The sequence below is a fragment of the Microchirus variegatus genome, assembly GCF_963457635.1.
Source record: "Microchirus variegatus genome assembly, chromosome: 6".
NCBI classification, from domain to species: Eukaryota; Metazoa; Chordata; class Actinopteri; order Pleuronectiformes; family Soleidae; genus Microchirus; species Microchirus variegatus.
The window spans coordinates 9,600,877-9,614,765 of NC_139807.1; the positions used below are offsets into that span (position 1 = coordinate 9,600,877).

At 39.6% G+C, this 13,889-nt stretch overlaps 2 protein-coding genes across 3 annotated transcripts; one reads left to right on the forward strand and one right to left on the reverse strand.

The window, feature by feature from the left end:
• The first annotated feature begins 3,928 nt into the window (after positions 1–3,928).
• stx5a (syntaxin 5A) lies at positions 3,929–10,025 on the forward strand. 2 transcript variants are annotated; one of them, XM_083891189.1, is made up of 12 exons: positions 3,929–4,002; positions 4,409–4,640; positions 5,588–5,658; positions 5,877–5,932; positions 6,082–6,152; positions 6,241–6,357; positions 6,572–6,628; positions 6,736–6,817; positions 7,765–7,851; positions 8,010–8,113; positions 8,197–8,318; positions 8,514–10,025. In XM_083891189.1, exons 2-12 carry the CDS (start codon positions 4,578–4,580, stop codon positions 8,671–8,673), a joined length of 990 nt encoding a protein of 329 aa, XP_083747315.1. In that variant the 5' UTR covers positions 3,929–4,002; positions 4,409–4,577; the 3' UTR covers positions 8,674–10,025. The 2 variants fall into 2 exon arrangements, with proteins under 2 accessions (XP_083747315.1, XP_083747316.1); XM_083891190.1 differs by lacking the exon at positions 7,765–7,851.
• Positions 10,026–10,749: 724 nt separating this feature from the next.
• LOC310928179 (protein RD3) lies at positions 10,750–11,881 on the reverse strand (the record flags this gene model as incomplete). The annotated part of the gene is made up of 2 exons (XM_083890671.1): positions 10,750–11,119; positions 11,574–11,881. 2 exons carry the CDS (start codon positions 11,879–11,881, stop codon positions 10,750–10,752), a joined length of 678 nt encoding a protein of 225 aa, XP_083746797.1.
• Positions 11,882–13,889: the final 2,008 nt, after the last annotated feature.

Consider the following 13,889-nt stretch of genomic DNA (forward strand, 5'->3'; position numbering starts at 1 on the left):
CTGCTGCTGTGTATTTGTTTTTTTGCTTCATTTTATTTTATTGGCTAGTATTGTCATCTTTGTTTATTGGAGAGCAGAAGTGCAGCAGTATGGATTCCTGCCTTCTGTGCTTTTATTACTAATAGTCTCAAACCTCACATAAAAGATAAAAACAAGATCTTACTACTTTACTTTAATAAACCAAAATATGATTTAGTCAGAGGGCATTCTGCTCAGTGAGGCGTGCGTTTATATCTGCCTTGTAAAATTCTGTTTAATCAAATGCAACTCTCATAAAACACTTGACATCAAAGCATGACTGAAATGACTATTACATCTTCACCTCGACTCACCAAAACAGGCAGTAAGGAGATGCAAATAAATGCATCAATATCATTTTAATTCTTTAAGGTACTACTCAACCATTTGGTCGACCACACTTTAAGTCACTATATCTCATTGAAAAATGCATCAAGCTGAACTCACTAACACTTAATGTGACTTGTTCTGAATGTTGTACTTTATGAATTACGCAAACCAGTTTTATTATGAACAGAAGTCTCAACCGTTTGGTAGAGGCCTGTATCTGAAATACTGTAGGATCTAATTTAAAAATAAATAAATATTGCTTGTCGTTATTGTTATCATAAGTAAATAAAATAAAATAATAAAATAATAAAAATGCAAATAAATAATGTTTCCTTAGCTTTTTTCTTGGTGCGTACCTTAAAGGGTTATTGATAATTGTAACACAGGGAACTGGGTCAGTTATCACCTTTGCTGCCAAAATAGCTTGTTTCATCAATGAAATCGCAAAAATTATAGCCCAGTCTGGAGGTAAGTAACTATGGTGCCAACATGCAGCCATTATAACAGATAGAGGTCGTAAACATGCACATAATCTTCAGCACAATAAACAGAGGTGAATGGAGTTGAGAACATTAAACATTACTAATGTGCCATATATCATCTGTAATTATGGGACTGTGCCACATTGTTGTGTCTGATGCATCACAAACTCGAGTATCTACTGATAACGATAGACCATATATGAACTATAAAGCTGTTAACAACACATTTGTAGAAAGAAAGGAACAAAGAAACAGCCCAAACACGACTCAGCTAAAATGTTTTTTTTAATTTTTATTTAAATTTTTACAGTGCGCATTGAAGTTGACCTTTTTATCCCTTTTTATCCACTCGTGTTAGCAACAGTTCTGTCACACGGCACTGGTTAAAAGCTAAAAAAATGTGACTATTTATCTATTTATTATCAGCGATGACAGAAAGCATTGTTGGTATTGCTTTTATTTTAACATCTTCTTCTTTCCGCCTGTCCCTGTAGGGGTCGCCACAGCGGATCAGCTGCCTCCATCTTGTCCTCTCCCTTGTGTCCTCTTCTGTTACACCAGCTGTCCTCACGTCCTCCTTCACAACATCCATGATCCTTCCCTGTGGTCCTCCTCTTTACCTCCTGCCCAGCAGCTCCAAAATAATCACTACCTCTTCTCTGCACGTGACCGAACCACCTCAAGATTACTTTTATTTGCAAACCGTTCAACCTGAGCTGTCCCTCGAACATGCTCATTTCTAATCCTGTCCATCCTGGTCACTGCTGACAAAAATCTCAGCATCTTCAGCTCTGCCACCTTCTTCAACCCTTTTTAACAATACTCCTAACATTGGGAAGAGGAGAGGAGAGGAGCTAATGCTTCTGCAAACCAGTCTGTCTGGAGGGGCATTGTGCCAGTACTAAATATAGCTGCAAGATTAGGGAGACAGGGCAAGAGAGTGAGAGGGAGAGAGGGAGGGAGGGAGAAAAGGACAGAGTGACTTATGCATCATGTTACAGAAAAGATACATGTATTCCAAAATCTTCATTTCGGAATAAATGTCCTTTCTTTTCATTTCACTTCCTCCGTACCTGTGTATATTATTCTACTGTCTCTTTCTCTGCTCGCCTCCATCCATCTCTCATTTCATCATCCATCTCTCTCTCTTCCTCTCTCAGCTTTGCACATGTATCTGTATTTTTCCACCTTGCTTTCCCCGCGTTCGTGGTGGTGTTTTTCTAATGACTCCAGCCGCTGTTTCCTCCCCTGCTTTTGTAGCAGCAGCTGTGTTGAAGCAGGTACTGCACGCTATCTGGCCTGAGAGTGTGTGTGTTGTTAGATGGTATCACCGTTGTGATGTGTGTGTGTGTGTGTGTGTGTGTGTGTGTGTTTGTGTGTGTGTGTGTGTGTTGGAAGAGAGGGACAGGAGAGGGAAAAGTTAGTGTTTTTGGACGTCTCTTGTGAACACAGAGGAGCTTTTTTCATTTTATTTCACAGTTCAAACAAACAGCGTTATCTCCAACAGAAACGTGGATCCACAGGCCTCGTCTGTCTCTGTCTACTGAAGGACATCAACCTTAAGTGGGAAATAGAATCTGTAAAGTCAGGGTGAGAACTGAATGTGAACCAGTGTGTGTCAGGCCATTCATTTCCACTATTTGAATAAAGAAAGTGTCCACATAGAAATTATTATTAATTAAATGTACAATATTCCTATTTTAGAAAGTAAAACAACTATTTTACACTAAAGTGACAGACAATATATGACAGGAAACTCCATACACCCTCTATTGACTATGAATATCTGCTTATTTTGTGTGTTTTATTACTAGTCCATACTTTTCATTTTCTGTGACTGCTGTCAGTATATATGGCCATAAAATATTAAAATATACTCTAATTAATATAGTGCAGAAGAAGATTTTGAATAAGAAACCGTTCTCCTTTGTCAGGATGTGGCTCATTTTTGTTCATCAGATCGAAACATCAAATAATGCGTGAAAAGGAACACGAAGAGTGTTTTTGAGGGAGAGATGTGCGCGGTGGTATATAAAGGTGAGCTGGAGTGTAAGTGGTGGGGGAGGTGTAGGACGGCTGGGGGTTTTGTGGTTGGGGGTCTAGCGGGTAAAAAGGTGAGGGCATATTTGTGGTCTGACATGCTCGGTCCTGTCAGCTGGAGGATGCAGGTACCAGTAGACAAGAGAGGAGATCAGAGAGCCTGTTGGATGTTATCTCTGTCCCCATATCACACTGTATACCTGGATGTCGACTCACCTGAGGCAGCAGCCAATCCCATCCTCTCTCTCTCCCTCTGCTCCACCTGAGCTTGATTTGCCAAAATTGACACAACATCACCAATGGAACCAATGTTGTTGTTTTGCTTGAAACTAGCGTGATTCTTTCTTTTCATGATGACACAGCGTTTTGGCAAGCGGTGGAAAGTAATGATTTACATTTATTCTGGTCAGACCACTGAAATTGAGTAGATTTTTTGTGTACTTGTACTTTTTTTAAAGTAATTTTAAAATGTTTTACTTTTACTTATGTCTTTTGGAAGTGCTATACTTTGCTAAAATTGAAATCACATCCATTACTGAGGAAAAAATGTTGGTCTGAATTAAAAAATATGATGAGGAGGACAAGTGAATGAGGACAGGTGAATGGTGATGAGGACAAGTGAATGAAAAATGTTCATGCTAAATTACCAAATCACAGACCCTTATCCACAAGGTTGCTAATTTATTTTAACCAGACTTTTACATTAATTCCTAGTTAACCTCAAATTCCCTTCTCCCAACAGTACCATGGACCTCTCACATGTCACTGTCCTCCTAAGCTGCACGAAGAAAGAACAGTACACGGGAGGACCCCTGGTGGCGCCGTGTGGCAATTGCAGACATTTTCCGCCACGGTACAGGGCCATAGATTTTTCCAAACGTTCTTTTTTCGATGCGTCACAATACACAGGTGAATGACGAACACATGTTCAGGTGATTGAGTAACTTTAAAGGCGGACAGTAAACGTAGTACATTCCCAACTACCGTAGAACGTCACAGAAGAAGAAAATAAGGAGACGTGGCAGTGACGTCAATGCCGGAAATGACCCGGATCGGAACTTTAACTCCTGCGCTCATTAGTTTTCGACTCAAACATCGGGAGCTCGTGAAATATGGTCTAATAGAAACTCAAGTAAGCTCAGTCGAATCTTGTTTTGTCTTTTTAATTAGGTGAAATCCAACACGGTCGGCTGTGGTGTATATTTAAGGAAATTAAGAATGATATACCGCGTCGAAAACATTGGTTAGCATCTTTGTAGCTAACGTTAGCCGGTGGTTAGCCTGTGGTTACCCGGTGAGGCCGCGATCAGCTGTGTGATGGGCGGCCTCCACATACACAAAGCTGCTCCTCACTTCGGATTACCTATGTGACATAATAATGTGTATTTTAAGCTTGGCTCACCTATGGGCTTTTTATCATCACGAGTCGTGGCGCTTGTTAGCCGTCTGTCGCTTGGTTAAGTGTGAGCTAACGGTGCCGGAGACTGGTGTAGTTTAAGCGTACAATCTAAATGTTGTTTTAATTCGTCATTTTTCAGACATGTGCGTACATGTGTCCATGAAGAATACGCCACTCTGGATGTGATTTCGTCGGCACAGCGGGAACTCTTTATTATTCATCCATACCACAGAGCGGAGGAGGGCCCGACACTCCCCGGTGTTTTTCTGCAGTGACAGCGGGCTAGCGTCCCCTCTTCCAGCGGCAGGATGACGTGCCGCGACCGGACCCTCGAGTTCCAGTCAGCCTGCAAATCTCTTCAGGGCAGACAGGTATGTTCACGACATGACAACAACAATTATAATAAATAGGCCGCTAGATAAGATATTTCTATTCAGTGTTGCGTTGATTTGGTTACTTTTGGTTTTGGTTCAGGTTCCTTCGGTATTGTCAATTGCTAATGTATATACATGTTTAAAATAAGGGATAGTGCTGCTTTGAGACACACAATTATTTTACCACTTTATACCACTTATACTTTACAGATTTTATCTTAAGATTTGAAGGATAGTCATTGCTGTAAATCATAATTTAATATTTGCACTTTATTGAGGCAGTCTGTCAGGTCATAATGATTCAAGTAGAATTTAGTTTATCCAGTGGCTTTAGAAAGTCTAAATAACAGTAGACTACTGTGTCAACTGAAATAATGGGTACCTACAAATGTACATGCTTATAGCCCAGCACTAAACATTGTTTTTGTATTTATGAATGACGAGGCACACAGAAGCAGCTGTTTGTGAGAACCATATCTCCTGTTGTCTCCGCTCTGTGTCAGTGCATCAGTGTAATCCCACTGTCAAACATATCTCAGATCAGCCCCTGAATGCAAGCCTTTAAAAGTATACCTGATCAACAATCATTTGCCTACTCCACTCTGCATTTTGTTTTTCATGTTTTTAACAAGTGATGCTTCTGTCTTCTTTACCTGTGTGAGTTAACATGCCTGTTTTACTTTATATCAACCCTGGCAACAATAGAGGATTACTATTTTAAATAAAATGGTAAAAAGAGACTAGTCTGTATAGTATGGCAATATATTGGCCAACAGTTGTTCTCCACAAGGGGGCACTAGGATCACTGAAGGAATCACTGAAATTTTATCGTTCAGTGAACCAATTATTAGTCAGAATTGTGATATATCTCACAGTTGCTCACCAGCATCTTAATTTTTAATTAATTGTACTCGTATAACATATCTTTTTACTTCCCCTTGCAGAATGGAGTACAGCCCAGTAAACCAGCTCACAGCGCTCTCAGACAGCGCAGTGACTTCACACTTATGGCTAAGTAAGTTCTTCATTGTCTTGTTTACTCGCATATTTCGAAAGCTTGTCAATATTTACTGACACATATAGACTTTTACGAGAGGGATTCATCACAGACTGTCTAGCCTATAGCTTTTCTTAAAGATTGTCAGCAGGGAGAGACTGATGTAGCTGATGTAATCTAATGTACCGTCTGGTTAGAATACAATTTAATTTACATTTTTGTTTATTCCCTTGCAGGAGAATTGGAAAAGACTTGACTAATACATTTGCCAAACTGGAAAAGCTCACTATTTGTAAGTCACTTATTAATGTTTTAGCATCAATTAAAATCCTAGGCTTGTTTAAGATCCCAATGCACATATTTTTCATTAAGTAATTGCTTTTTTTAAGGTGCAACATAATAGTACAATAAAAGATGTTCTATTCTATTTTGATGCTTTAGTGGCAAAGAGAAAATCTCTATTTGATGACAAGGCAGTGGAAATTGAGGAGCTAACGTACATTATAAAACAAGTGAGTTGAATGGTTTATATCCAACAAGTACTTATGAATAAAGCAGTTATCTATAACCCTGTCATTAATTTTTCATTTATATTTTTAGGACATCACCAGTTTAAACAAACAAATAGCACAACTGCAGGACTTAGTGAGGTCCCGTGGAAGTCCAGGCAGCAGACATATCGAAACCCACTCTTCCACTATAGTGGTGTCATTACAGGTATATTCATCGAGCGCTAATTCAACGTACATGTATATTTCACGGCCATTGCTTTGGACATGAAAAATAGGATTAAACTAAGATTATATGATGATATTTTGTTTTATAATAAATATTTTTCATGAGACAAATCAAATTTAAAAACTAAATCATATTGTGCTGCCGTATTGTGTGTTAAAACACATTTAAACAATGTTTTTTTTTTTGTCCACAGTCCAAATTGGCTTCAATGTCCAATGACTTCAAATCAGTTCTAGAAGTCAGAACAGAGGTGAGATGAGAAACGCAGCAAATAAATGTCTTGAATGAGACCTGGCTTTCCTCTCATTTATTTTATTTTTAACCTTCCTTTCCATCTCTCTGTTTCATCTCCTGCAGAACCTGAAACAGCAGCGCAGCAGGAGAGAGCAGTTCTCCCAGCCCCCTGTCTCATCTTCTCCTCTGATGGCCAACAACTTCAGTAAGTCTGTCCACACCGTGGCTTCATGCTTGTTGTTGCTTACATATGATTCCTTTTTTAAACTTTTAATTAATGGCAGTAAGAGGTAAACAATGCATGTTGTTGTAGCTACTTAAAGGAGTGTTCACTCTACACTGACTATTGTGAGTGGGTTGTTGTTTTTTTATTTTTAGACTCAGACACATTTTGTGCCGATAACAATTCCTCAGTGTTTCTCAATGTTTGACATACCAGTCAGAATCTGTCTTGGATTCAGATTGCATATCAGAACAGTGATGTTATCTGAAACGTGGCACAAGTTAAATATTAGCTGCTCGTCATCCAGTCATCTGACTCATGGAAACTTGCTTGCATTTTTAAAAAGTGTATTGAGTGAACACACCTTTATTTAGCCTTGAGGCAAATTTTAAATATCTAGTTCCTGCTCAAACAAATGGCTAAACGTACTACTTGAAGGAGACCCTGGAATGAACACGGGGAGCTTCTTGTGCAGTAATTTACACTGGCAGTAAAATGTTCCTGAGCAGCCTTTTGTGTTTCTGTATGTTTGGCCAAATTTCAAGCAACGTGTTTATTTTAAATGCCTTGAAAATGACACAAAATGGATCAGCCTGATTGTATAGATAATTAATGCTAATGTGTCCAGACAGGCTGCTGTCTTGACCCAATATGATCAATATACTTAAAATATACTTTAATTGAAATATAATTAAAAAAAAAAACATATTTGAGTCAATGACTTAACAAAAAACAGAAAAAACATATTTTCTCACAATCAACACACTGCTTGAAATGTATTCCAAATATGACACAGGTTGACCAGGAGCATTGATAGCCAGTGTACTTCTCAGATCAGCTGTTGTAATAGGGAGCTGCTCGAAGTCCTTGTGGTGAATGATTATTACTGTATTTGGTCTCTATAATGCAAAAATTAAAAAATATTTTAGGGAGCCGCAAAAAAGGGGCCCAGGAGCCGCATGCAGCTCGTGAGCCGCGCAATGACTACCAGGGCTATACAACCTCAAATTTAAAAGGTATTTCCCTGGAATGTTTGACTCCTCCAGCGGTTTTAACTAGCTTCTGTATGTGTCCGCTGTTCTCACTGCTTTCGCCTCTACTGTTAAGCCTTTACATCTGATGGTGTTGAAAATTGTTTTTTTTGTGTTTTGTTTTGCTTGTTGTCTCCCTTCAGAGAGCTCAGTCCTGATGCAGGATGAGTCGCGGAGTCTGGGGGACGTGGCCATCGATATGGACTCTCAGACCAATCCCTTGCAACTGCAACTTATTGATGAGCAGGTAGCCTTAATTCTTCAATGTTGACGTGAATTCTAAAAGCTGTGTTTATTTTCTCTGACGTTTCCCCCTCTTTGTCATAACAGGACTCGTACATCCAGAGCCGCGCAGACACGGTGCAGAACATCGAGAGCACCATTGTGGAGCTGAGCTCTATATTCCAGCAGCTGGCACACATGGTTAAAGAGCAAGAGGAGACCGTCCAGAGGTGAGCTGGAAAAAGACGGAGGAGATGGGACACACAAAATATATATTTTTTCATTAATAATTAATCTAATTATGACAGAATTAATCTAATATGACATAATAATAATGAACCCATGTCGGCTTTAAAAGGAAGTCTTTGGTATTTGTGAAGCCGCAGTCTCACTGATTTCTCTACCTGTCGTTTATCTCATTTCAGGATCGATGCAAATGTGGAGGACACTCAGCTGAACGTGGAGGCCGCTCACTCGGAGATCCTCAAGTACTTTCAGTCGGTCTCCTCCAACCGCTGGCTGATGGTCAAGATCTTTCTCGTGCTCATCGTGTTCTTCATCATCTTTGTCGTCTTCTTTGCCTAACAAAAGGAGGAGCGGTTTCAAGGAAGGTGGAAGACGCATCGCATTAGGGGACATGAACATTAAAACTGGACTGAGACGACACGTCCAGGTGTCATATTTGAAGGATGGGCTTCTATAGCAAAAGGACGGTTTGATGGAGGCTTGAGGACCTCACAGTTTAAAACAGAATTGTTTGGTTTTCACCAAGCCACAGACTCTCAGTCTTTCTTAGATGATTCTGTGAAGAGAGGTGGTGTTGAACTTTGTCCAAATTAAAGAAAAAACTAAAATCCCACTTTATATAGAGATTGCAGAAAACTGCTCTTTATTGACCAACTTCTCATAAACATTTAATCGAAATGGCTATAATTTAATGGTTTGATTCTGCAAACTGTCTTTTTAATTTTTTTTTTTTGTTCTTGTTCCACCCCCCTTTGCCACATTTTTAGCTTTATTGTTATTATTTCAAAGCCAAACAGAGCTGCAGTTCATCAGATCATTTTGCTTTTTAGTTTACCTGCTTTTTTATTCAGGAGAATAACTCTTTCAGTTATCAATAATTCTTCACATAACACTTTTCAGTTATGATGTGAATTTTTTTTTTTATCAGTATCATTTCCTTTCAAAGCCTGTTTGCCAAATGAGTACTCTTATTTAACTGTGACATAATACAAAGACATTCTTTGTGGTTTGGCTTTTTGTCTTCCAAAGACATGGGAGAGCAAATAAAGCAAGAGAAAGTTTTCAAGTAAATTTCAGGAATGAGCTGTACGAAATGTTAATAAGTTATGTAAAGTGACAGCTTTTAACTATGGCTGTCGGCCATGAGGCAGGTAGTGAAAGTGCTGCAGAAGGGCTACTACTGCCTGTCAGCGTCTGACCAGCATCCAGTACTTATGAAGGGGTTACTCTGGGTTTGAAGGCCTATTGATGAAGTGACTCATTCAGCCAGATTCCCTGGAAGTGTCTGGTTGGATATCACTGTAAAGTAGTTGCTTCCCTTCTTTATATAATGTTATTTAATTTCCCAACACTTTTTAAGAAAAAAAGAAAACATTCTTCCCCCTTTGCCCTTGTTCATTGTTAGCCAAATGCCTTGACCTACGTGTAAAAAGTGCAAATATTGTTAATGAGGTAAGAACGTGCGTATGAATTGCATAATAATGAGGTGCTGGCATTTATGGCTTGGATATTGAGATAATAGGATTAGTCGGCAGTGATATAATAAGCTATGCTGAGACCGAGGAAGTGAACAGGGCAATACCAACACATGAACACGATAGACATGTAATATTTATTTTTCATCATGTTCATTTGTTACGTTACAGGCACCAGACAGATTTATGCATAACTATTTTTCCTGCTCAACTACAATAAATAGAAAATGATGCATACATTCATCTTTTTGTGTAAATCATTTTTTCTTTAATAAAATTTAACGTGCTTTTGGGACCAAGATTACAAGTCGCGTTTAGTGTTGCGCTGCTCGACTGTACCTATATTAAAATGACAACACAGGCATATTTGTGAAAAAAGTTTTTTTTAATCACACTAAAGTGAAGCAAATATGTTTAATTTTCCCAAATGCATTTTTATATGCCGTACACCAAGCATGAACCGTAAGATTACAGATGATTGTTATTGTCCTCTGCTTGACCTGCTTATAATGGACTCCCTGGGAGAGCCAAAATGGCTGCTGAAAGATGAGTCTGTGCTGAACTTTCCCCATATTGACTGAATGCTGTCCTTCTGTTGTGATATGCATGATTTCATAATATTCGTTTTGTAGAATAAAATAACTTTGTATCTAGAATGGCTAAATGCTGACAATAAAAAACAAAAGGTAACACTTCACAACACAACATTTTTGAAACCAGTTCAGTAATGCCTCTGGATTTGACTTAGATTTATCAGCAATATACAGCTTTCCGAAAGTCTTTTTTAACCCTGTCTGTGTGTGGACATTTAATGGAGGTCAAATTATAGGGAAGAGAAACTTGTGAATGATTTTAAAATCTATTCTGCCTTTCTCTTCAGAATGATATTTACAGGTACAGCTCCCCCCACTATCCCTTCAAGATTATATCTCCTTTCTTTTCACCCATGGAGACTTTGCTCCACTGGGGAAATGTCTGGCATGCTCCTGCTCCTTCCTTTCCTTGCCCTGGCCTTGATTGCCTCCTCTTCTCCTTCTCCATCCTCTTCTTCATCAGACCAGTCCACCTGCTGCTGCAGGTTCCCCCTGGAGCCTCTCATGCTGCCCTTGAAGAAGCACCCTGTGCGAAACTTGGTGCGGAAAGTATCAAAGGAGAGACTCTTGCTGCGCTGCTGCTTCTGAAACTCAGTGTCCTGCATCTCAACATAGTTGTTTGCGTTTATCTCGTCCACGCAGTCGCACAGTACTGAGCGAAACAGCCGGGCAACCTCATGAACCTCGGGCTCCATCTGCGACACCAGCCTCCTGAACCTGCAGAAACACGGCAATAAGGTCAGAAGAAAGAAACAGACTGACAGGTGGTGGTTTTACAAGTACAGCCTTCACAGGATGCAAACTAATGTTACTAATATATTTAAACAAAGTAGGTCAGAACACCTGTTTGAGCACTGATTATCCTTTATTATATATATATATATATATATCCTATATATATAATTGAATGTATGTTACTGTGGTTTCTTGGAAAGAATCAGTGTGCCTTTCTCAATAATGTTATGTTTTACTTGAATTGCATGCTCTGTTTAACTCCTTTGTAACATTCTCTTATCTTTCAGTTATTTGAATCATAGTATGTTCTTTCATCTGCTCTTCACATCTGAAGAGCTGGCTCACACTTTCTGGATTTCACTGAAAGTTGTTCTACTTGTCCCCCTCCTCTCTTTCTATAATATACTGTATGTCCCCTTCTCCTCGTCTTCCTCACCTGACGATCACAGGACCACACTGTGCAGGAGGGATCTTTGTACAGAGGTCCTGCAGTGCCAGCAGGTCGCCGGGCGTCAGCTCGTATGGGTGTGGGGTCGCGGCGGTTGCCAGCCAGCTGTAGTCAGGCGTGGAGGTGGAGCTGCGGCGGCGACGCCTGCCCTCCGTCATCCTCTCTAAACGGATGCGTTCAGTGCGCTTCACCATGGCTCCCAGCTCCAGCATCAGAGTGTTTGTCACCAACTCCTCAGCAGTGCGATGGCCTGGGACCTTGGGCTCAAGAGAGAAAACAGCAGACCAAGGAAACATCTGTGAAAGAAGGACAGGATTAGTGGAGTGCAGTATCCTTCATAACTGACTGTGGCTATAAGATCAAATTTATAATGTTCATTTCATCATCAACAAATTTTGCAGAACAACAGCTGAATCCCGCTATCAGTCAGCCTATAGAGGAGACTTTGTTTTATTCCACTTGCCAAAGTCAAATTTCCATCCTGTATGTCCAAGCCACTCTTGGATCAGCAATACATGAAAAATATTCATTTAAACTGTAGATTGACTGGTTTATAGCTTTATAACAGTAACATCAACAAAACCTTTTCATACCAAACCTAGCACAGCTTCTAACTCACACGTTTCAATCCACAAATGCGTGATAACTCAACCACGCTGCTCTTTATCTCAAAGGTGCTCAAAGTTCCACAATAGCACATTCCTTTCCCTTTAAATGCAGTTTAAGGCCGTCAGTTCACATAATACATTGTAACATATAATCCTGCTTTAATCAATTAAACTAAATCTAAACTACATGAACTCAATATTTTGGCTCCTAGTGCAAACTCTTATCTTGCATGACTGTTGCCTTACCTTCATGAAAGTGTACAGACAAAACTGTGGTGTGTTTGTGTCTCACAGTAATCCACCTGTTGCCTGGTAAAGTCTCTGTTAGCAGCCAAATGGACATCAGGTCTCCATGGATGAGCAAATGATGAAACTCCAACCAGTGGTTCACGGACACCCGACTGCCTCGCTACCTTCAGCGGTCCTTGGCAGTCAGTGTGCATACTTTAGTGAGGAGTGTGTGTGTGTGTGTGTTCATCTGAGAATATGTAATCCTGTATTAATACTGTACTGAATGACAAGATGAGCTTATCTCATGGCAGGAGCAGGAGCAGGGACAGGAGTGTGTGTGTGTGCTTGTGTGTGTGTGACTGACCAAATTCATGTGGGGTTGGTTACATAATTACATACAGTACATAGCCAGGTAAGCTATTTTCCTGTTTCAGCTCATACGCCGAAGCAGGCTGAGGGAATGTACATCCTCAAACCACACGGACAGAGATTTAATTGGGCCTTCTTTAAATTTAAACCAGCATATTCTCACAGTTTCTGACAGCTTGGCTACTGTTGTCACACCCTGTCCGGTCTGTGGAAATAAAAAAAGTGGAAGCCTGAAAAATTATTCATAGACTATAATTCTTAAGACTCTGAAAATGCCATGGTCAAGCATTACAATAAACTCCTGGGTTTCTGCACCACTCAGCACTCAGCCACCAAATCCCAGATTACATTCAAATCCAGAGCCTACCTGGAAAATGCCTATTATAATCTAATTACAGTTGCCTACAGTGGGTGCTGTTCCTGCTGTACTGTAACCAGGGATGGGTGACTCGATGTGTTTGCCTGTTGATTTGAAATCTGAACAACAACAAACTTACTTCCACTTTTGTCCTCTTATACCTGAAGAACCGTGTTAAAACCAAATCAAACACACATTCCTACAGGAAGAAATTGGCCACATGCTCCAGTTTCCTCAGAGAGTTGTTTTTATATGACAGCTTATAATGTTGTTGTCATTTTGGTGCAATTTTGATACCAAATGGTACATTACATACATTTAACCTTCTTTATTTCATATATACATATAATTCACACAATTTTTGTCTGGTGGTAAACTGAAAAAAGTGAATTTAACAAAATTTCCAATCAGATTCAGAAGTTCACCACCAAAGTCCAAAATCATTAAAGGATGTAAAAGGAGTGAATACTGTGGCCTGGAAAGTTACAGACCTGGGTCTTTTTTGCTGTACTCCACCGTGTGACCCATTAATTGTAAATTTTTCTCAAAATATTGGATACAGTATAAAGGAAAAGGTGGTTAAAATCTAGAGCATTCTTTAATTTACATATTCTCCATATGTAAGTCATGGTTTTAAAATTAAAACAGCATTTGTGAGGCCATCAACAGATACACTGTTTGACTACATTACAGAGAGAATAGAATGAAGAATTGGTGAATGGCAAAACTATAGTGTAA

Coding starts and splice junctions, on each gene's coding strand:
- stx5a (XM_083891189.1), top strand. CDS start 4,578: ATGACGTGCCGCGACCGGACCCTCGAGTTCCAGTCAGCCTGCAAATCT. Junction 5,933..6,081: donor ACTGGAAAAGCTCACTATTT/GTAAGTCACTTA, acceptor TTGATGCTTTAG/TGGCAAAGAGAAAATCTCTA. Junction 6,153..6,240: donor TAACGTACATTATAAAACAA/GTGAGTTGAATG, acceptor TTATATTTTTAG/GACATCACCAGTTTAAACAA.